Raw genomic sequence first — 25,149 nt, 5'->3', positions numbered from 1 at the left:
GACGACGCGCCAGCTGTTCCTTCGTTTTGATTCGCTGCCAAGAGTCCCACTGCCGCCTCTGCCGTGTTGGAGGGCGCATCGCATCAGAACCCGTGTGGTCGTGGACTGGAACCAAGCAAGTGACTTGGCAAGAGACAGAGTATTATTATTATAGGCTATACTATTTGACCAAGAAGACGTATGGACAAGACACAGAACCAAGCAGACTCGGCTAACTGAAGGTAGCTCAAGGTAATGATCTATGATGAATTGAAAATGGGGGACCCTGATGTAAACAAGACGAAAGTCTTTCTCTGGTCTGCATCCCCTTAACAATTGTGTGTATTGAGCTGTACTGTACCCATTCTGCAATCTGTTAATAAAGTTTTCAATCAATCAATCAATGAGGGAAAAAAAGTACAATTTAGATTTAAACCATACAATGTATTACTTTGCAGCTATGATGATGGAACATACATTTGGCATCACAGCTGGTTCATGCCTTTGTGTGATAACGATTTATCTAGTAAAATAATAGAGTAGAGAGAGGTCTTACGGGGGACCTACGGACGGTTTCATCTTGACAACATAAATAATTCTAAACAGACCCACGTTTATTTCCTTGCAATCTTTGCTAATGCAATAACCTACAGGAAATAAATGTTCCCTAGCAACAGAATGTCAGTGAAACCGGCTATATGGCTTGTATAAATTGCATCATGAATGTCTTCCCCTCTGTGCTTTCACCACACACTACAGTGTCTTCCCTTGTGGAATGAAGTTGAGCCGCTCCCCTGACCTGTATACAGTGTGCATGCCTTCAGGCCAGTGGGCGGGAGCCAGAGACTCTCAGGTATCTCTGAGCTCTCAAGCCCTCTGCCAATCACAATGAGCCTTTTCTTTCCTCTTTCACACTCCCTCCCTCCACCCAGAGCCGTCTACTGCCTCCACTCCACCTAACCCTCCTCCTAATTCCCCCCCTCTTCCCCGGGCATATCCGTGTTACAGAGGAACATACGAGAAGGAGGCGGAAGTCAGATCCTGGTCTATCTAGAAGAGGAGAGTTGTCAGAGAGAGAGAGAGAGAGAGAGAGAGAGAGAGAGGACCAGAGCAGGGCCTTGTAACTTGCATGCATCTTGTGCGACACCCCAGGCTATAGTGCTGACAGAACCGCTGACAGAAAGACTGGGGGACTTGTTTGCAGCCAGCCATACAGACTGGCATCTATGGGATAACTCTCTCTCTCTCTCTCTCTCTCTCTGCTTGAGAACCAAGACGAGAGATATTTACCAATACACACTGGGTAGTATGTTGTTATTGTCCCTTGAACCCTAGACTAGGTAGGTTGAGTACTCAGGGTGAGACATATTGGTGCCTTTTCAAGATCAATTTGTAGACTTTTAAAAACTACACTCCAGAAATTACAACATTCTATAAGTGTAGTCTCATTGAATCTTCTCGTGGCTTATCGGTCAAACCATAACTTGTATAGTAATGATGTTATGATGAGCACAGCGGGAGATACCGTTAAACTGCTGAAAAAAACCCTGTGACCCCACCCACTTAATCGTTACAGTATACACCTTATCTCTCTCTCTCTCTCTCTCTCTCTCTCTCTCTCTCTCTCTCTCTCTTTCTCTCTCTCTCTCTCTCTCTCTCTCTCTCTCTCTCTCTCTCTCTCGTCAGGAAGTACATTTCAGCAAAAGCCATTGCATTGCACATCCGCCCATGCTATGTCAAAATATTTTGATAAGTGAAAAGGATTCAAACTATTCGTTCCTTAAGGACCTAATTGGATTACTGTCATCCAATTGAATCGTGAGTTTGTACACTATATTCGTTGATATCCATCTAATGTTTAGTCTTAGTCTTTGAGTGGATATGTGTGACTTGACATTATGTCTGTACAAGTAGTGCAAGGCCACTGTCAGTAATTGTTTCATTTACTTTTTTATTTTTTATTATAGTCATTAGAAAATAGTATTATATAATGTCTTAATCATTAATCTATGACCATATCCTAAACATTTACCCAATCGGAATTATAATTATTACCACTTTTACTGTAGTACAAATACTATTGAGTGTCATGAATGACCACATACCATTGGGTTTTATAATTGTATTTGAAGTCTGGTATCTGTGCTAGCCAGACTTCTCTCCAGTAAGTGACTCAGTCCATCGAATATCTTTTTCTTTCTAAATGCGGCAGTGATGGTTGTTCTGATGGTGTACACAAAGAACCAGTTTAGCAGAACAAGAGACTATTGTTTGTTCAGTTGTACTTTACATTGATCCTTTAACACCTGTCTCTGACTTCAGAAAAGGAGGGAAGAAGGTTGTCAGTGTTACATTGCTGCCGGGTGTGGTTAGATAGCCGTTTAAATATTTGTGAACTTCAGTGAGTTTTTTCCCCCATTCTTTCTCACAGATATGTGTTCAGTCGCCGGATGCTGGGATACGCCACAGGAGTCTAGCATGACAACACCGATGTGACCTCACAACAAGATGGACACCGCGCATACGACAGAACACAGCCTTTCTTAGCCACGCAACATTTACCCCTACATCTCCCAGCATACTCTCCTGACCTCACTGATGGAGAAGCTAATGGAGGAGGCCAGTGTGTGCTCTCCTCTGCTGGATTTCAGGCAGTGTCAGAAAGAACCACCGGCTTCCGCGGAGGCCCCGCGTGTCAACGGACAACAGGGGGTCATACCGTGGGAAGAGTTGGAGATTTCTGAGACCAAGACACACAGGGAAGACCAAATTCAAGCAGACTCCTACAGACCTGTAGACTTACAAACTCCTGCAGAGGTAGAAACGGATCAATGGGAGTCAAGCGCTCAACCCGTGTACCCCATGAGACAACCCCCCACCCATCTCTTCTTCGCCACGGTGCAGTGGGACACGCCCAGCCCCTCCTACGACACGCCTTCCCCTATGACTGACTCCAGCTCGGCTGACGAGCTGGACTGGACCATCAACCCCCTGTCCCTCCACCAGTTTAAGGAGATGGACGCTGAGGTCTCCACTCAGGACGACACAGAGAAACGGGATGGGTCAGATGCGCTGCGGTCTCTGAACCCGACTGCAGGTCAGGAAGAGAGCGTGTCTCAGGTATGTGGAGATAAGACAGGAATGCATGTGAGGTTGTCTTACTGTGTTTGGGTGAGAGAGAGTGCACTCTCTAAAATATATGACTGTGTTTGGGTGAGAGTGCACTCTCTAAAAGATATGACTGTGTTTGAGAGTGCACTCTCAAAAAGACATGACTCAAAAAGGAATGCGTTAAAATAACACAGGTTGTGTTAATATTTATTACAAATAAACATTTATAATAAAACACAAGATACTTGTCCCCTAATGATAAGGATAAGCCTCAATGAAGAAACCCACTCCCATTACCAAAGGAACGTCTAACATCCATAAAAATACTTAAGAAATACTTAAAATGGAATTACTACTAATGTATTACATGGCCCATAATGGCCCCCAAACAGCATTGCCAACTTCAACAGACTTGTGCCCCTTTGATGTGAGCTCTAGGTATTGACAATACCGATAATACCTACCCTACCACATGGCCCCTAATGACCACCACAAGCCAACATTTAGAGAGCCAGCATATCACCAAGGTTATCAAGTGGGCAGCACCTTCCATTACTGGTGTTTCGTCACGTTAGGCCCAGATGTGTTAAAAATGACACAAATTGTGTTTCTATTAATTGTGTATGTGTGTTTATATATGTATACTATCTGCATTTGTGTGTGCGCCTCTGTTTGTGTATGTGTGAGTGTGTGTGTCAATATAGAGATTGTGGTTGTGATATAGCCAGTCTGTCTGACCTAGCGTAGACCTAAATGTAGACATGCCACCTCTGTCTTATTCTCATCTGACCCGGTCACACCAACAGCCCGGTCACACCAGCGCAAAATCTTCAATTCACGTCAATTAAAGCAAGAGTGCACCCGGTTTTTGCGTCCGGTTGCGGATGTATTCCACTTTGTTTACTCGAAGAGTTCAAATAGGATTCTGCTTCTTTTACTTAGTTTAAATTTGCTCCACTTTGATTCTGCGTCTTTTACTCAAGAGTTAAAATGTGTTCACCTTTGACCTCCGAATTCGCATGGCCCAACCAGTGTGAGAGCAACTAAGAGGATTCTTCGTGTGATTGTTTAAACTCACATGTACAGTAGCATCATATCCCATATGGCCTTTATTTTGTTTTTGGTTCCAGCTTGTGCGGAAACTTGGTGTTATCAAACGTCGCCGCAACTGAGACATTAATCCACATATAGACAGATGAGAGTAGGTTATTGCGGTGGGGTGAGCGGAGGCGGGTGGGACACAACAGTACCGGTTGAACACACACTGGGTCAGATGAGCCTCAGATCACAGCTGTCTGCTGATGAACCTACACTGCTCCTCATCACAAGTTCCCTCATCCTACATATTAATGTTCCCAGGCTGCTGACCTCTGTTGCAACATCCAGCCATGTGATGACACAGACATCAAGGAGCAGGAGACACAGGACGAGGAGGAGGAGCCATCACGACAACTATTAGAAGACAATGACGGTGAGTGTCATTATGTACCTACACACCAGCACTTCAGAATAAGATGTATAGAGGACAAGCCCCGCCCCGCCCCCCACACACACACCTGTCACCTCCCACAGTGTAGAGACGAGATGCATACAGAGCCCTTTTTGTGGGCGGTATGAATCTCTGTCACCTCCCACAGTGTAGAGACGAGATGCATACAGAGCCCTTTTTGTGGGCGGTATGAATCTATTAATAGTATTGGAATGTTTATTTTAGAAGTCCGAACACTGCAATATCCCCAGCATCTGACCCACCTGCGTAATATATCAGTGTTTGACTGCAACAATACCAGTGTTTTTGACATATATCATTCTTGCCTTGATTATTTATTCACTCAATACTCAATTCACTCAATACTTACCCATACTCTTTTACTATTACTGACATATTTAGTAGGTTACCTGTTTAATATTTTGTTGCCAGTTCATCACTGCCATAGGCTTTCGGTGTATCTGAAATCATAAACACAACACCAACCCATGGAAATCATCACATTTGACAGAAATGCCATGCTAACCTCTTATGTGTCACTTGTTTTCTGAAAAGGTTTTGCCATTGTTATATAATACAGTATCTTCATCCTTGTTATACACTGTATTAAGGCACAATGGTGGGAGAGGGGTGGAAAGGAACCCAACCTGAGCATAACTTAAGAGCAAAATGGCCACCATGTGAATATGGTCAATAGAGCAACTTTAGAGCACCTGCACCTCAGATGTTAGGATGGCATTTCAGCCTAACGTTATGATTTTCATGGGTCTATGTGGTGTTTAACTAACTAAACTAAAAAACTAATCATATATGGTAAAAGTGTTAGGAACCGGTAACAGGTAGGCTCAAATGCACAACACAGGAGATAGAAGAATGTTCAACCCCGAAGGGCATTTAATAATACATTGCAAAAATGAATGAACACCAGTGCGGTGTGTGTGTGCGTCTTGAGCCTGGCGAGTGGGTAACCGTGACCAGTGGAACGCACGGGAGTGAAGCTGTGAAGACAACAGAGAGAAAAACCAAAATAAGTCTTCACAGCACAAACGAGGGGAAGCACACGGAAAAAACACGATACAAAAACATGAGACGTCAAAAAAACATGGATACACGAAAACACAACGGGAGTAAGGTTAACATAGAAACGACAAAAAACATATTCAGTGGGAAGAATATCAAAGATACTTGCCAGGCCATCTTAAAACGAAGATCTGACGCTGATGCATGGAGATCCTGGTATCTTGTAGGGTGGTGTGGTGATTAGCAGGCAGGTGCGGAGTCTCCATCCATCAGCGTGATGATTTTCACCTGTGCGAGCGAGCGCCGAAGTGCAGGGAGTGAATGGGACAGACACAGGGTTAGAGACAGACACGGAGGTGTGTGACGGAGACAGAGGGGATTGTGTAGGTGGAACCGTAACAAAAAGATTATGAAGATTTGTATCAAGGCAAGAATGACTAATGGGACCCACATGTAAAAAAAACACTGGTCCTTTAATGTTCACATATGTCCAATCTGTCTTCCAGAGATGCTGCAGAGGGTAGATCTAGGGGAAGATAATGGAATATGGCCAGTAGCTGAAGACAGTGTTGAAGCCATGGAGACAGTCCCTAGACCTCAGGAGAGTATAGACTCAGAGCTTGGGGTTAAGACAGTCTCTAGACCTCAGGAGAGTGGAGACTCAGAGCTTGGGGTTAAGACAGTCTCTAGACCTCAAGAGAGTGTAAACTCAGAGGTTGGGGTTAAGACAGTCTCTAGACCTCAGGAGAGTGTAGACTCAGTGCCTGGGGTTAAGACAGTCTCTAGACCTCAGGAGAGTGTAGACTCAGTGCCTGGGGTTAAGACAGTCTCTAGACCTCAGGAGAGTGTAGACTCAGAGCTTGGGGTTAAGACAGTCTCTAGACCTCAGGAGAGTGTAGACTCAGAGCTTGGGGTTAAGACAGTCCCTAGACCTCAAGAGAGTGGAGACTCAGAGCTTGGGGTTAAGAGAGTCTCTAGACCTCAGGAGAGTGGAGACTCAGAGCTTGGGGTTAAGAGAGTCTCTAGACCTCAGGAGAGTGGAGACTCAGAGCCTGGGGTGGAGACAGTCCCTAGACCTCAGGAGAGTGTAGACTCAGAGCTTGGGGTTAAGAGAGTCTCTAGACCTCAGGAGAGTGTAGACTCAGAGCTTGGGGTTAAGACAGTCTCTAGACCTCAGGAGAGTGTAGACTCAGAGCTTGGGGTTAAGACAGTCCCTAGACCTCAGGAGAGTGGAGACTCAGAGCTTGGGGTTAAGGCAGTCTCTAGACCTCAGGAGAGTGTAGACTCAGAGCTTGGGGTTAAGAGAGTCTCTAGACCTCAGGAGAGTGGAGACTCAGAGCTTGGGGTTAAGACAGTCTCTAGACCTCAGGAGAGTGTAGACTCAGAGCTTGGGGTTAAGGCAGTCCCTAGACCTCAGGAGAGTGGAGACTCAGAGCTTGGGGTTAAGACAGTCCCTAGACCTCAGGAGAGTGTAGACTCAGAGCTTGGGGTTAAGAGAGTCTCTAGACCTCAGGAGAGTGGAGACTCAGAGCTTGGGGTGGAGAGTGAGCAAGAGGAACAGGAAGAGCCTGTCATTCTGCTGACTGGACAAGAGCCGTGCGCTGCTACAGCAAACGGTGTGAAGAATGAAGATGAGAATGAGGAAGGAGGGCACGACGATGGGGAGCAGACCGAGGCTTTTCATAGAGAATGTGAAGAGGGAGAGATGGCTGACGACACTTGTCCACATGAGAAGTAAGTATTCATTATTTAACTTGAGATAAGCGTTTTTCTTACTGCTGATTGATTGAAAATTGATTGATTGATTGAAAACTTTATTAACAGATTGCAGAATGGGTACAATACAGTACAGCTCAATACACACAATTGTTAAGGGGATGCAGACCAGAGAAAGACTTTCGTCTTGTTTACATCAGGGTCCCCCGCTAGCAGTAGAATGCAGTGGCAGAATGCAATAAGTTTACTGTTCAAAAAGCTAAGAAAGGTATTAAAAGGAGATGTATTTCTATTCTGTTGGGGTTAACAATGCTGATATAAATGTAAGAATGAGTAATTCGCTTTTGGTTTAAAAAAAATTTCTATTACTAAATACTATTAAATGCTATTACTACCTGCTACTACTACTAGTACTACTATTACTACTACTACTACTACTACTACTACTACTACTACTACTACTACTACTACTACTACTACTACTACTACTACTACTACTACTATTACTACCTACTACCACTACTATTACTACTACTATTACTATTACTACTACTATTACTACTACTATACTACTACTACTACTACTACTACTACTACTACTACTACTACTACTACTACTACTACTACTACTACTACTACTACTACTACTACTATTACTACTACTACTACTACTACTACTACTACTACTACTACTACTACTATTACTACCTACTACTACTATACTACTACTACTACTACTACTACTACTACTACTACTATACTACTACTACTACTACTACTACTACTACTACTACTACTACTACTACTACTACTACCACTACTATACTACTACTACTACTACTACTACTACTACTACTACTACTATACTACTATACTACTACTACTACTACTACTACTACTACCACTACTATACTACTACTACTACTACTACTACTACTACTACTACTACTACTACTACTACTACTACTACTACTATACTACTACTACTACTACTACTACTACTACTACTACTACTACTACTACTACTACTACTACTACTACTACTACTACTACTACTACTACTATACTACTACTACTACTACAACACTGCCATCAAAGGCAAACAGCTGTTGCTGCATGAGCAGTGATGCAGAGAAAGATTACTTCAGCATCATCTCCTGTACTGCCAAAGGGTTTGTTGGTTTGAAAAGTAGATATATAATATACAAAAAGTTTCACTCTACTTGCGCAGGTCCCTTACCTTTGCCCTTGTAGGGCAGCATACTATTTCATCCATGTTGTGCTTTTCATCCTTTTCCTTTTGTTGCACGTTATGCATATGTACTGTATTATAACATATGGAATGCATTGTAACACACATCTGTCCCACATCCTTTCAGGGAGCATGCTGGAGAGCTTGATCACCCTGGACTTACAGTAATGCCAGATCAGCTGATTCATTCAGACCAATCAGATCGGTTGCTGGAAGGGCAACAGTCAGAGAACGAGACAGGGTCCGGAAATGTTAAAGACCAGCCAGAGCGCTTACATGAGCAGCGTGATCTGGGGGAACAGTCCAAAGATCTGGAAGAAGATGAAGACAAGCCAGCAAAGTGTGAAGAGGCGAAGCAGGAAGCAGAGGCGGAGCCGTCAGAGGCCTCTCAACAGCCGCAACACGACGAAGATGCTCAGAAACGAGAAGGGTCAGAAGGCTCTGGATCAAAAGAACCAGAGCAGACAATTTGTGTTGAAGATCAGTCACAGCAGACGCAACGTTCTGAACGAACGGCGGCTTCGAAGGAGATGGAACCCTCAGAGCAGACGCGACATTCTGAGTTACAGCCATCGGGGGAACAGTCGGATCAAAGAGTATTGTTAAACCAGACGCGGCGCTCTGAAGATTCGGAACAGTCAAAAGAGTCGGAGCACCTGGAACAAACGCAACAGGTGGAACAGAGGGACGAGTCAACGCGACCAGAACACCTGGAACAATGGAAACCAACAGAACAGACGGAGCAGCTACGACAGCCAGAAGAGGTGCACAACGAGCAGGTACACTGTCCTGAAGCCTCAGAGCAATCGGGACAACCTGAAGTGACGGAGCAGCCACGGCGAATGGAACAGTCAGAGGAGGAGAATCAGCAGCCTCCTTCAGAGCAGCCGGGGGACCCTCCGCAGACAGACACGTCAGAGCGGATACTGCAGACATCTCCCAAGATTGAGGTGTCAGTGGTGTTAGCAGAGACTGAGTTAACACAAGAAGATACGCGGACCGACAGGTCAGATCAGACAGAACACCCAGAATGTGCAGAGGAATGTGCCTTGCAGATGACAGTGGACGACAGTGTACAGTCGGAGCCCTCAGGGACAGCAAAGACGCTTATGAACGGAGGAGGGGTGGACAGGGAGAAGGCCGCTCGTCTGGCTGAAAGGCTCCACAAGCTGGACGGGATCCGACGCACGGACGTGGTCAAACATCTAGACAAAGAGTAAAGACATTTTATATATGTTACACCGTATTCACCATTAGCAAGCAAACAGCAATTTCCGTTAATATTTTGAATTGATAGAATTGAAGGTGAATTGATCCCAACCCCGCTGGGGGTACATACTTTAGTGACTGTGTTTTGAATTTTAAAGAGAGGTATTTGTGATAATGATGATACAGAATGGCTTGTTTCCTCCCTACAGTAATGACTTCAGCCGAGCCGTAGGAGAGGAATACCTCAAGTTGTTTGACTTCACTGATCAGACTCTGGACCAAGGCCTGAGGTGGACATCACAGCATCACAGTTTATCACATGCACATTCCATTATATAACTATTCTGTTGTTATTATTATTATTGATATTATTTATAGTATTATTATTATTATTATTATTATTATTAGTAGTAGTAGTAATAATAATCATAATATATAATAATACATTTTATTTGTATAGCGCTTTTCAAGGTGCTCAAAGACACACTACATGAGATACATATACAAATAATCTAATAATTATAATTATATAGAGATCAGTATAAAATCTGAATTAAATTACAAAAACACCATGGCAATATGACATAAACATACAAAGATTAAAAAAGAGAAAGCATGGGAGAAAACGCTAGAATTACAAGGGACAAAAAAACAAAACAATGGAACACAGAAGAAACTCAAAGAAAGAAACTCAAAGGTTACAAGCAAGTTTGAACAGATGTTTTGAAAGTGTGGAGTGAACTGGCATCACAGATGTGTTCAGGTAAGGTGTTCCAAAGGGAGGGTGTTCCAAAGGGAGGGTGTTCCAAAGGGAGGGTGTTCTAAAGGGAGGGTGTTCCAAAGGGAGGGTGTTCCAAAGGGAGGATGTTCCAAAGGGAAAGTGTTCTAAAGGGAGGGTGTTCCAAAGGGAGGGTGTTCCAAAGGGAAAGTGTTCCAAAGGGAAGGTGTTCCAAAGGTAAGGTGTTCCAAAGGGAGGGTGTTCCAAAGGGAGGGTGTTCTAAAGGGAAAGTGTTCTAAAGGGAAAGTGTTCCAAAGGGATGGTGTTCCGAAGGAAAAGTGTTCTAAAGGGAAAGTGTTCCAAAGGGAGGGTGTTCCAAAGGAAAAGTGTTCTAAAGGGAAAGTGTTCTAAAGGGAGGGTGTTCCAAAGGGAAAGTGTTCCAAAGGAAAAGTGTTCTAAAGGGAAAGTGTTCCAAAGGGAGGGTGTTCCAAAGGAAAAGTGTTCCGAAGGGAAGGTGTTCTAAAGTAGGGGGGGGGGTTCCAAAGGAAAAGTGTTCTAAAGGGAAAGTGTTCCAAAGGGAGGGTGTTCCAAAGGAAAAGTGTTCCAAAGGGAAAGTGTTCTAAAGGGAAAGTGTTCCAAAGGAAAAGTGTTCTAAAGGGAAAGTGTTCCAAAGGGAGGGTGTTCCAAAGGAAAAGTGTTCCGAAGGGAAGGTGTTCTAAACGGAGGGTGTTCCAAAGGGAAAGTGTTCCAAAGGAAAAGTGTTCTAAAGGGAAAGTGTTCCAAAGGGAGGGTGTTCTAAAGGGAAAGTGTTCCAAAGGGATTGTGTTCCAAAGGAAAAGTGTTCCGAAGGGAAGGTGTTCTAAAGGGAGGGTGTTCCAAAGGGAGGGTGTTCCAAAGAAAGGGTGTTCCAAAGGGAGGGTGTTCCAAAGGGAGGGTGTTCCAAAGGGAAGGTGTTCTAAAGGGAAAGTGTTCTAAAGGGAGGGTGTTCCAAAGGGAGGGTGTTCCAAAGGGAGGGTGTTCCAAAGGGAAGGTGTTCCAAAGGGAAGGTGTTCCAAAGGGAAAGTGTTCTAAAGGGAAAGTGTTCCAAAGGGAAGGTGTTCTAAAGGGAAGGTGTTCCAAAGGGAGGGTGTTCCAAAGGGAAGGTGTTCCAAAGGGAGGGTGTTCCAAAGGGAAGGTGTTCTAAAGGGAAAGTGTTCTAAAGGGAGGGTGTTCCAAAGGGAAAGTGTTCCAAAGGGAAAGTGTTCCAAAGGGAAGGTGTTCTAAAGGGAAAGTGTTCCAAAGGGAAGGTGTTCTAAAGGGAAGGTGTTCCAAAGGGAAGGTGTTCCAAAGGGAGGGTGTTTCAAAGGGAGGGTGCAGGAGTGGAAACAGCCCTGTCACCCCTAGGGTTGGTCCTTGGTCCTGGTGGTGGGGTGCTAGGATGTTGATATATCTTCCCTTGCTGTGTATCCTGTACCAGGGGCTTCCTGAAGGTGGTGGTGCTGATAGGGGAGACCCAGGAGAGGGAGCGAGTGCTGCAGCATTTCTCCTCCCGCTTCCATCAGTGCAACACCCAGTCCTTCACCTCTGCAGGTGGGGCCTTGGTCACTCAGCTATACGATAACGTTGTTGTTACCTCGGATGTTTTCAAACCTGTTTAAAAGATATCACTGTGTGTCGCTGAACAATGAGAAGTAACTGTGTGTCCTCCCCGTCCTCAGGGCCTGTGCTCACACTAACATGTGCTGTGATGCTTCTCAACACTGACCTGCACGGACAGGTGGGGCCTTGAAACCTTGCTCACGCTTTGTATTCTATGTTATGAACAGGGATGTGGTGGAGGGTAACCCGCCTCAGTTTACCCATCTTTTTATTTGTGAAATAGAGTGCATAGTAGATTATAATAAGTAGTATCAGATAGAGGCAAATTCCATGAAAATAGGATATTTTTGAGGAAATAATACTATTCTGAAAACTAAATGTATACTGTATGTCTGTGTTTATTCACAGTGAACTGTGAATACGTTCTTATCATACTGATACTCTGCGTTTTCACAGAATGTGGGTAAAGCCATGTCCACGTCTTGCTTCGTGTCCAACCTGGACGGAATGAACGAAGGAGAAAACTTCAACAAGGATCTGTTAAAAGTAACTCCCTCCTCGCCACACTACCCGTTGTTTCAGAAAACATTTGTAATGCTCATATCAAATCTACATTGGTTTAAGTACTTTAAAGTACGCTTACCATCTTCTCCAGAGTCAGACAAGAAGATGGATACCAATTTCCTCTCTGTGTGTTCAGTAGAAAGCTATCCGGCTGCAAGCTGGCCTAGCTTAGCACAGATTAATGGAAGTGGATACGGACCACTAGCTGTTGGCCAAAACCATCTGACTCGGGAGAAGACAGTAAGTGCATTTCCCATAATGTTGACGTGTTCCTTTAACTCTTCCTCTCCTCGTCGTGTCTTTCAGAGCTTGTACAGCTCTGTTAAGAGTGAGCCATTTGAATGGGCTGTGTAAGTATACTTACCGGAGCTACCAGGAAATTGGCACCATTGTTATTATCTCCAATGTCTAATGTCTAGCCGGTTCTTCCTCATTCTTATATCTCACTTGTGTCATCCTCGTTGTCCTCCCGCGTGGTGAAGTGATGAGGACGAACTGAAGACCTCCCTGCTGCTTGAGGAGGACGCTAAAGAGGACGCGCCCCCGCGCTCCAAGAGCAACCCCTTCCAAGACGTGCCTCACGACAAGAAGGCCGCAGTGTTCAAACAGGGAATCCTCCAGAGGAAGGCGCACGCTGACATTGATGGCAAACGCAGTGAGTTAAACAAATATATATATATTATTTTTTTAACAACAACATTTTATTACAGTTGGCATACAGCTGTAATAGATCAGAATATGTTTTACAATATTGAATTATTAACAGGCTTATAATATATTATGTATCTTGATTCATAAATCACAGTTTGATTAATGTCAGAAATTCTGAGCTAATAAGTACAATTATGCTATATTACTTCTCAGTCATTATCAACATCTTTGTGATGTATTATTATAGATGTGTTAGCTGATAGCTTAGATAAATCAAAAGCATCCAACTAATGGAAAAATTCAATTTAGGTCTATGCATACAAGCCAATGCAAACCTAACAACCATTACATTCAATTTATAGTTTTAAATTCACATTTAACTACCACATATTGGCTGTCCTTGTATCAAGAGCTCTATCAATAAATTTTTTTAATGACACAATCCCATATTATCTGTCTATATTCACACTTCTCTCTCTACTGGAACCACCCCTATCTTCTAGATTCATTAAATGGTCCTCATAATGGATGGCTTGTTGTTTCACTCTTTGGAACCACCATGTAATTGCTGACATGTTTTCCTATGAGCCAGTTCCTTGGGGGAAGAGGAGTTGGAAGACCTTCTACGGAGTTCTGAAGGGAATGGTCCTGTATTTACAGAAAGTGAGTGGCACGTCTCAGGTTTTGTTTTCACATGAATCCGGTATTATGCTCCAAAACGTTCAGGCAGAGAGTCGTAAAGTGGTGTTGTTGTCCGGTTGGGAGCACTCTGTCCTCTGGACCTGGCAGTAACAATGCCCCTGTCATGGTGACAGGGACAGCTGTGAATGCCATCCTTCGGATGAGACGTTAAACCAAGATCCTGACTTACTTCAGTCCTTAAAGAACCCATGGTGTCAAACCTAAAGAGTAGGGGGTTCCTTGAAGTTCCTGGCCAAATTCCCAATCAGGTCTCTGACATCAGGGCCACATATAATCATCCCTGTCCTTAATTGGCTGACAACAATCCTTGCCTGGCAGCCATTGAACCCACGTAACTAGTCATGTTCAAGTTCAAGTTTTGTTTTATTTAGCATGGCAAGTCATGTGTTCCTTTATTAATCCCTTTGGGCAAATGCATGTGTCATAGCAACACAGGGGAGGGGAGGTACATGCAGAAGAGGTAATAATAGCAATAGTAATAGTAATGAACATAGAACATAGTAATAATAGTGATAATACTACACATTGGTGGAGGAGGCAATTTACCCTCTACATTGTAAAAGCGCCAGTGTCTTGAAAAGTTCTTTATCATTCATGTATTCATTAATTCATTCAAAATGTTCATCCTTGGATATAATCAAATATCCTTCAGACGAATCGTATAAGTCTTATATAAGTATAAATTAAGTTTTCAGATTAACAGTGTTAATTATGAGTGTTGTGTATCTCATAATTAAAGACAGTAGAGTTTGATTCCAACTAAGTGATTTGTATCAACTTGACTACTGAAACTATACTTTGGCTCCAAACATTTAAAAACAAACAGACTTATATGGTTCTTCATCTCAAGGGTTCAACTGGTATTTACCTATTTCTGTGCCTTTTGATTGAGAATGTTTTGTATGTATGTGCGTGTGCGTGTGTGTGTGTGTGTGTGCGTGTGCGTGTGTGTGTGTGTGTCAGGATGAATACAGTCAGAGCACAGAGGAGCACAGAGGAGTGTACACAGAGGAGTGTGTGAGTGTGCACCATGCCTTGGCAGAGCGGGCTGCAGACTACACCAAGAAACCACACGTCTTCCGCCTGCAGACCGCCGACTGGAGGGTCTTTCTGTTCCAGGCCGCGTAAGTCACTACTAGAGTGTGTGTGTGTGTGTGTGTGTGTGTGTGTGTGTGTGTGTGTGTGTGTGTGTGTGTGTGCGTGTGCGTGTGGGGGGGGGGGGACTGTACACAGTAAATTTCGCAGAGTGAATTGTACTCAGTTTTAGTAAAATGTACTCTACGAAATGTACTGTGTACATTGGGTGGCCATGCTTTGTCCAGAGGTGGCCACTGCCTGCCATGGATGCACAGGAAAAGAAGTTGGATTGTTATTGTAATACAATAAAACAAACATTCTACTAATAATAGGCTAAAACATAAATTAATAGGCTACACATAACTGTTGCTGGTCAGTCTCACTCCTGTTTTGCAGAACCTTTACAGTCTAAGTAGGCTAACATTACCATTGACAAATAAATAGGCTATAGCCTCTTGTCATCAAGGCTTTTCTCTGAGCCTTGAAGCCTTCTTTTAATTTACAAAAGGCTATTAAGTAGACATATGCTCTAGCAATCCACCACCACACAAACATGCATTATTCTGGGTTCTGTCTTCCTCTAAATTAACAAAAAATTACTTGTCTGAATTGTTTAGTAAACCAATGACAATTTCTACTTTGAAAGTAACTTAGACCCCAGCAGTATTATTATGGTGCTTCTCTGTTTCACAGTTTATACATGGTTTTTAAATAAATAGGTAAATGACCATCCTAAAAGCAAAATGACAACAGTCCCATTTAGCCTACAGGCTACAGTCTGTTATCATGATTTTGAATCTAGTCAACTTCCTCTTGTAGATTGGACTGATGATTGCCCCATTTTTAATGCTTGTCTTTTGCCCAGATATTGGGAGAGTTATTCAATTATTTATAATAAAAGCAATATTTCCTACACATTCTTTAGCCCATATTGTTCCTCACAAGTATATTCTGATTAGGGAATGTGCGAGTTAACTATCAAGGATAAGTATAGCTCTGAAATACATTAAATAATATATTAACAGGAGCAATGGCTAAACAGAAGCAATGTCCCGAGTTGGGCTGTCTACCGTCCCTCAGCCTCTAGAGGGCACCAACGCTTGATTTTATGATCAATGAGTCTCACTTGCTCGCTCACTCACTCACATAGCACTTTTATTTTCTACTGTACATAGCTTTTCTATTACCCAAACAAACACAGTGTGTTGAATTGAACAGGGGATAGGACTAATGTAAGAGGAGATAGGAGTACTGAATTAAAAGACCTACAGATGCAATGCGTCCACAACTGAAATTGTCTGCCTCACTGCTGTCAAGACAGAATAGAATAGAATAGAAATACTTTATTTTTTTCATAGACTGCTGTGAATAACACAGCTTTTGGTTGATAACTAGAAAAGTTAGCTTGCAAGACAAACTAACACGCTAATATGTTTTCATACTAATTTATGAATATTTACGACTCATTTGTGCTGTTTGTTGACCATAAACTGTTGAGTAATGTAGATTCCAGCCATTATGTTATTCCAAGTGTCAAAGCTTCCTTTTCGGTGCGGCTGGGTAGTGCAGAGGTCTAAGCACTTGCCTACCACTGCAGAGACCTGGGTTAAATCCTGGCAACAGTACCTGACGCTTGGTCAGTCATCCCTACAAACACAATTGGCAGTGTTCCCGGGTAGGAAGCCGGTGGGGTATTGATTGATCTTTATTTATCTTGAACAAATGTACAAATTAGTCTGTTTTCCTCCATAGAAAAACAAACAAGGATGAATTAGAGAAGGGGCAGAAGGAAGCAAAGCGTATCTAGTCCTGCCCCTTTCTTACAGTATCATACCATTTAAAATGAATTATCTTACTACCTAAAAGAGAGGAAAAATAAGAATAAATAAAACAAGGTTAAATCAAAACATTCCAACTATCTATAGTTCCTCAGTTCTGTGTTTGTCTATTCCACGAAGCTACCCCACAAACTGAAATGCACATGCTTTTAAGAGTGGTGCAGACAGTTGGCTATTTTAATTGTTTCTGGCTTTAAACATGATTTGAGCAGTTAAAGATTCCACTCAATTGAGTTGGAGCAGTGCAGCCACCTGGGCCTTCCTGTAGGCCACGGAATACCCCTTTGCCCCCCTATCTCCTCCGCTTCAGTGTCTGGATAAACACCCAGCGAGGTAGAAGCCAGAAATGTTCAGGTGGCATCTCGGATGGTCCATCAGATTTCAAGGGTGGCACCGGCCACACCTTTGGAATCGTGTGCCATTTGAGACGAAGAACCATATAAGTCTGTTATAAAATATTTAGTAAAATATTTAATTAAAATATTTAGTACGACCCATGTATGTTCAGCTGTGAAGGTAATCTGAATTGCTTGGACTGTGAATGTGAAAGTACTCAACCTCTATACGGTCTGTAACTATGAATATACACCTCCACCTCAAACCTAAAACAGACTTGTGTGATTCTTCATCTAAAGGATTATTAAGAAGAGTTATTTTGAAGCCACTGTTGGTTTGTGTTTGCTTTTCCTCTGGTCTTACTGACCTCCTCCTCCCATCAGCTCCAGGGTAGAGATGGATTCATGGATCGGTCGTATCAACCTGGTGTCTGCCCTCCACTCCTCACCCCCCTTCCCTGCCGCTGTGGGCTCCCAGAGGAGGTTCTGTAGGCCCATCCTGCCTGCCTCGCAGTCCGCACTGACAGTGGTACATTGCTCACTTGATCCCTCATCTGGATTCTGTTGTTGTTATTTCTTCTTGGTTGATGTGTACAACCCCTCCACTATCCCCACTCAACTCCAACCCAACGAGGAATATAAACAAACAGCAATACCGAGCTGGGCTATTTTGCCTAGAGGTCACTGTTTGACATCATCACATATTCTGTCTTTAAATGTAGAATCTAATGTTGACAAACAACGACCTGTAGGCTAAAAAAGCCCCACTTGGTATTGTACTTTGTTTATGTTTTTGTGTGTATGGGGTGGAGTTCAGTGGGGATAGGGGAGGGATTACTACTGCTGGCCACACCTCATACATAAGTTACTAAACTGCAACGCACAAGTCAAACCAAAAAAGTAAACAAAGCGCATTACAGATCCTACCTTTTAACACATTCAGCACCAGCTATTAGTCGAGGCCCGCTGTAGCTAGGCCACGCTTTAAACGATAGGAGTGCGTCACCTTGTTTGTAGAGCTATAACTATATTCTATATTATAGCTATGGATACAATACTATGGCCCATTTGACATCACCTATCTATCGTTCAGTATGTGAAAAAGAATAAATTTTTCCATCCATACGTTCCCGTGTTATACCGTGGTGAATATAAGTATGGTTTTTAGAGCGGTCTAGGGTAATTCATGAAATGCTGAGTTATAGCCTTATACGTCAATTCCACTATAGACGTTGCCGTTTCTTGCCTGTACATGCTATTATTCCGAAATCAAATCTATATCATAGGTATTATGTTCCATCATGAATGCATGAAAGGGGGGGGGGGGGGTCGTTTCTGATTATTTGATTGTCAGTAACGGCATTCATATTGAACACTAAAAACGCTTATCAGCCCGATCGGTATAAAAGCATTGCAGGATCAAGCAAACATTTACGTCAGATCGTCCTTACCTGTGATCGGGAGTATTCCAAAAATAATATTCCAATTGTTTGATCGCCATCTGGTACATCCAATGTCCATTTGGTCCATGGCATAATCCACCACAACATATGGATCGGGGATATTTGACGTGCTTCAATGGAACCGGGAGAACCGCTCCCCTCGCCCGACAAGGAAAAATGAAACCGGAGACGTTTGGCCATTACACAGGCCAAGATACAAGGTTACAAAGGGTGCTCGATACCGCTGTATAGCTGGATGCGGCCGGTATTGTACTTTGGCATTCTCAGGATGATTCCCAATGTTAACCCTGAGTCCGTGTGCCTGTAATGAATGGAAATATCGAATAAAAGAAATAACGATGAAAACCCGACTATACTCGGGTCTGGCGCTGAACGGTTGGCGAGTTAACCCGACTTTACTCGGGTCTGGCGCTGATTGAGTTAAGGTATGTTAATATCGTTGGAACTCCTTTGGTATGAATGTAATAGAAAGCAATTAAACTGAAAACCATACACATCATCCGAACACTTTACTAGTTCAACTCAGCTGTACACCTCAGACTTTCTGTATTTCTAGAATTGTAATTTTGGGAGAAAGGCTTCACACCAACGACCACGTCACACACCGTACGTTTACAATATTGAAACTGAAATTGAGAAAGAAAGCCGAGAAGGGCCATGCCAGACTGACACCACAAACTAGTGAATTGTACCTGCGTCTCTGCGTCCATACTTGAAGTCATCCTACTCTGCTTATTATAACCAATGTGACCACTGAGTGTCCCGCGTGGTTACCGTGTCTCTTGGGCTGTGCAGGAGCGTCAGCTGCAGTCCCATGCGGGCATGCTGGAGTCCTTCCAGGCAGACCTGGCCTACCTGCAGGAGAACCTACCGGAGGGCCGCAGGGCCAAGGCCAAGGAGCTGGAGGAGCAGCGGCTGCGGGAGGAGTACCTGCAGCACGAGGTATACTGGCTCCAACTTACAACTCTATTCACCATTTGTGCTTACAGACGATGCTGTACGTATAGTTGGTTGGGGTTTAAATGTACTAAATGGATGAATGTACATCTAAGTAGGTGTAGAGAAAATGTGGGTGTTGTAGGTCAGTGGTTCACGTCAAGGTCCTCCACATTGATACACATCCCCCATTGGATTTTATTTAGTCTCTGGGACGCCCGTCTGAGAAGATATGAGTTAGATGTGACTTATTCCTGAACTGTCTCTATACTGTAGGTGGTGAGATAACAGTGGAGAGAGTAAAACCTATGATTAGAGTCATTTCTCAAAATGCTGTTTAACACTCAATGGCCCTCATGCACCAACGGACTTACGACAAAAGTTACGAGCAAATTTCATCCTAGCTCCACTTACGACCTTTTCGGGCTGATTTTGGCATTCACTAACGGTTCCTTCTCGGGGATTCGCTCGTAGCTAAGAGCAGAATTTACAATTACGGAAGAGCAGTCATACAGTAAGTCGGACAGACTGGTATGCGCTGTGTTCTTAAGGGCTTTATTTGGGAGGAATCATGGTGATTGCGTTCACGTCGATTCTACAGACATCCTCGGAACTAAATAATTATAATAATAATAAATACGACAATCTTTGTCTCGTTAAAAATTACTTTCACATTTACAGTCATGCTTCAAGAGAAAAAAAATCGAAAATAAATGAAAGCACTACACCAACACTACAAATGACAGTGAATAAATAAATAAGAACTAACCCAATCGTGCGGATATAGCTATAGTGGAATAGACTGTATTAATATTCCATATTTATACCGTCTTGTTGCGCGCTCCTGGCCACCTGCGCTCAGTGCACATACACACGCACACACATGCACACACACAGACACACACACACACACACACACACACACACACATACACACTGTATACGTGCGTAATGAATCGTTCCAGCAACAATAGGCTCATATTATTCTAATGACTTGTTTTATTAGGATATCGTGGATATGCGCTGCCCCCTGGTTCATGACCACACTCACCAACCCGCAGACGGAGCAGGAGGTGGAGAGCCAAGCGCACAGTCATTCCGTATTGACACTAAATAAGATGTCGCGCTAATGTGTACTGTTTTTTTTTCTTTTTTCTTTTTTCGTATCTTTTTCCCCCCTCCTTTTTCCAATTTTTCTCCCATCCCACTGTTAGTCGTTATGCCAATTCCCAACCCCCTTCCTGGTTGTTGCGCACTCCCCCCTACTGTTGGTCCGGGAGGCCGGAGACTGTCACATGCTTTCCTCCGACGCATGTGCAGCCAGCCGGCAGCCAGCCTGGCAGCGCAGATTCTCACCGGGAGAGTGTAACGTGTGGAAGGTCACACTACCTCCCTCCAGATCCTACCCTCGCTGTGCAGGCGCCCCGACCGAACTGTAGGGGTCGCTGTCCACAACGCCCAGGACCCACCCATCAGCTTTCCCACCCCTAACACTGCCAATTGTGTTAGTATGAACGACCAGCCAAGCTGATAGCAACGCCGAGAGCTGGATTCGAACCCAGCGTCTCCAGCGTTGATGGCGAGTGCCTTGCCCACTACACCACCTAGCCGCCCCCTAAGATGTGCACTGTTAATGTTCTGAAGTATGACTTACTACTATAGGGCAGCACATATCCACGATCTCCTAATAAAACAAGTCATTAGAATAATGGAAGCCTACTGTTGCTGGAACGATTCATTACGCACGTATACAGTGTGTGTGTGTGTGTGTGTGTGTGTGTGTGTGTGTGTGTGTGTGTGTGTGTGTGTGTGTGTGTGGTGTGTGTGTGTGTGTGTGAGCTGAGTGCAGGTGGCCAGGAGCGCGCAACAAGACGGTATATGGAATATTAATACAGTCTATTCCACTATAGCTATAGTGTGCTGTATGATGACAATACATTTTAATCTAAACAAATTGTGATCAGTCGCAAATTGCTTCCGGGCTACAGTACCTGTTGAATACGGGGGTCAGCACAGCACAGATGCAATGTTGAGCCTCTCGCTTCTGTTTTGCACACACTGACAGTCCTTCGCCTTATAAGGAGCTGGCGGGGTGTGTCTGTATGCAAATTCAGGTGTACGAGAACACGCTTCCAGTTTAAGAACTTCATTCAAGGAGTTCGGAGCTGCGATCATTTTGGCAATTTAAGAGAACCTCTCCACGCGTTGATGACTCCTGTAGGTTTTCTCTTACGAACTTCCTACGAGGTTATTTATGAGAATGTTGCTGCATGAGGTCCAATGTTCGGCAAACAACAACAGACTGATCCGTCTGATTGGCTCTGACCCTGAAATATCCCTGGTATATCAGTCAAACTACCTTAAATAACAGGCTGTGCAACTGCCAATGGCTGTGAAAGAGGTAACTCTGCATGGGGATGAGAGGACACGTCAACATTTCCTAAAAGGTTCCTCTCTTACACACTTGCTAGCGTGCCATTGGTTAAGATACCACGTGCCAATGGTGGCACTCGTGCAATAAGGTTGCTGACCCCTGGTGTATACAATTCAAGTATTTTATTATCAAAAGTGTCTGTCAGTTGTAAGTTGGAGAACTCTTCTCGTTCATATTAAGTAGTCCATAGACTTTAGCAACTGTACAGGCATTATTGCCCATATAAATACATATCTCTCATTTACACCTCGCAGATATGTCGCTATAAATTCTACCTCCTGGTCTTGGAGGCCTGGAAAGGACTGGACAAGACAGCTGGCGCTGCGGTCGGCACCGCAGAACTCAACCTGTTTGACAAGGCCCTGTATAAAGACTCTTTGGCGGCGTTAGGAGAGGAGGAGAAGGAAGGAAGGCTGAAGAGGTCCCACTCCAGCCCTTCTCTGAAGCTGGAGACGGCTTCTTCCCACATGGTCAAAGTCCAACGCAACATCTCTGAGAGACGGACCTATCACAGGATCATCAGACGGAATAAAGAACTCTGAGAGAGACAAAAGAAAATCATTATATGATGGTGGTTTCTGAAACACTAGTCCACGGGAAGCTGTTACTGTTACATTACTGCAATGGAATGTGGGTACTGTAGTCCCCTTTGTGGATTTGTTTTCACAGTTCTGCTGAATGGGAACCTACAGGTGTCCATGGTGTGGAGTGAGAGACCATGTCTTCAGTCTGCCTCAGGGAGTTTGCTGTCATTCTCGTTTTCATTTTTACCGTTGTCTTGTATGCATTTTTCACCCTTCTTTCACCCTTTTTTTATTTAATTTAATGTTTCTTTGGCTGTTTGCACATTTATAAAGAGGAACCTCAGGGGGTCTTGCTTTAAGCTCTTTAAGAGAGTTCTTGGTGATCTGTGTGAAGTGACTCAGACCCCAGTGAGATCATATGGATATGTTTTGATGACTTTTCATTGTCATCACCTTGACATAGATGTCGATTATTCTGCCCAGTAATTGTACCAATTAGTCTCCATATTGTGCTTTTATTTTGCCCGTGTTGACCACTGGGCAAAAGCATGTCCTGTGCAATTCCGACCACAAGAGGGTACTATACTACAGGACATCTCAACGAATGAATGAAGGCACGAATAGAGATGCACTGTCGGAGGAAAAATGTACTTTTATAGCCGAGTGTGTTTGTGAAACTATCTTAAAAATCGTTTGAAAATGTGATTATTGGTGTTGTTCATTTAAATACAGTGTTCAATAGAGTGAGTGTGTGGTTCTCTCTGGAGCAGCTGCCACATTACTGTGCCATCTTATAGTTCAGCTGTCAACTCCGTTATGAAACCTAATAATTTGAATGCTTCATTACTCATGCCTTGGTGGCTGTATACCGGCCAAGCCTCAGTGACTAGATGGAGCAGACTAGGAGGGCTGTGTTTGTGTGTCTGTGTGTGTGTGTGTGTGTGTGTGTGTGTGTGTGTGTGTGCGTGCGTGTGTGCGTGCGTGCGTGTGTGTGTGATCTCTGTCGGTGGCACACATGCCCCCATTTTGTTCCCTTTCAGGCCTGACATGTTGAGCGACAGTCGGCCTGGAGAGGCTGACAATAAGGACAGGATGTCTGGGATGACCCCCCCCTCACCACCACACACTCACACACACAATCATATACACAGACACATACATTCCTCCTTAATGTCCTCGTCCAGGATGACACGCGGGAATGTGATGTGACAAAAGAAGAAACGCAATGAGGGCCACAGACAATACAGAGCGGGTCATACTGTCCCAGTCTGACGGCCCGTGTGTCTGTCTGTCTGTCCATCCATCCGTCTGTCTGTCTGCATGCATCGCTGAGCGAGGGGATATTTCTTGAGGCCCTCGACTTCCACACAGGGCCTAGAGAGTCTCTATGGAGTTCCTTCCATCCAGGAAAGAAAACCCTCTGTCATCCCACTTAAATATCAGGCTCTGGGTGGTTCAACGGTGAGTGGTTGCATTGTGCTGGTGATAGCTGGCGTAATGTGATAATGCTTATTTCCTTGTGTTGTGAATGGAAGCTTCTCTCCATTCATTCATTGATTCATTCATTGGAACAACAACAGCTCATTAAGATAACGTCAGATCCTCTAGATGGGGGTGATTGACGGTGCGGCTGAATGACGAGGTGCCCTGGGCTATGACTATGACTCGGGTGGAGCCTGATACAACCGAAAGGCGACGCCATCTTGGCTAACCTCAATGTTCTTGAGGGTGTGACCGAAATCCATGCTATAGGAGGCAGCTAGCAAAGTAATTCTAAATAGTTTTTTCTTGTGTGAAAAATGAAATTCTGTCATATTTTTTATTGCAGAATTTGCACAACCATTCTTCTTTTGCAGGTGCGGCTGAGAGGAGCTCAATATATTAGAAATGACAAAATTCCTGCACACTGCTCTTGCAACAAAGTTAGATCTAACATTTTATTAGGATAATTTTTTGTCAGACTATATATTCCTTCATAAAGAATAATCCATACTCCGATGAAGGTCCGTATGGATGAAAACGTTAGAGATAATGAATAAAAAATTAAATAAGAAAGTCATTGCAAAAGCAGTGTGTGCAGACTTCTTCACATCTGTCATATGTTTTATTATTTCAAATTCCAACCCTCCATTTCGTCCGTATGTGTGTGTGTGTGGGGGGGGGGGGGGGGGGGTGTTGCTGGTGTCATCAGAGAGGTCTTGACCGAGGCTCTGTTCTCACGTGGCCCGTAGACCATGACCGCGCTGGTGGCGGAGGCCTTGTTTCTGGAGTGCCACCTCGCTCTCTCCTCCACTCCGACACAATGAGTGGCCGCAGCAGCGGGAGCCGGCAGAGAGGCCTGCATTAGCCGCCGGGTTCAGAGGGCATCCTTCACAAGGAAGTGCTCTGTTTTTGTTCCGTCCTCAACCACTCCATTCTGTGGGGCTGGAGAGCTTTGTGCTGCTCAGTCAGGCCTGGCTGGGTAATTAAAAAGGCAAGAGCCCGAGTTGTGATCATTAGGGCCGTGTCCAGTGAGCTGCTTTCCCTTCGCCCTTCACCCGGGCGCCTGGCCTC

At 44.0% G+C, this 25,149-nt stretch overlaps 1 protein-coding gene across 1 annotated transcript; it reads left to right on the top strand.

Annotated features, from left to right (window-relative positions):
- Positions 1–1,665: 1,665 nt before the first annotated feature.
- LOC311236792 (uncharacterized protein) lies at positions 1,666–23,283 on the top strand. Its single transcript, XM_084324551.1, has 16 exons — positions 1,666–1,797; positions 2,411–3,099; positions 4,450–4,561; positions 6,106–7,333; positions 8,695–9,783; positions 9,986–10,066; positions 11,951–12,063; positions 12,192–12,250; positions 12,529–12,618; positions 12,943–12,986; positions 13,119–13,291; positions 13,880–13,950; positions 14,953–15,113; positions 17,624–17,768; positions 19,498–19,644; positions 22,327–23,283. Exons 2-16 carry the CDS (start codon positions 2,578–2,580, stop codon positions 22,612–22,614), a joined length of 4,323 nt encoding a protein of 1,440 aa, XP_084180677.1. The 5' UTR covers positions 1,666–1,797; positions 2,411–2,577; the 3' UTR covers positions 22,615–23,283.
- The last annotated feature ends 1,866 nt before the right edge of the window (positions 23,284–25,149 follow it).

This window comes from Notolepis coatsorum (genome assembly GCF_963971535.1).
Source record: "Notolepis coatsorum genome assembly, chromosome: 11".
NCBI lineage: Eukaryota > Metazoa > Chordata > Actinopteri > Aulopiformes > Paralepididae > Notolepis > Notolepis coatsorum.
This window is presented reverse-complemented; position numbering and strand designations above follow the sequence as displayed.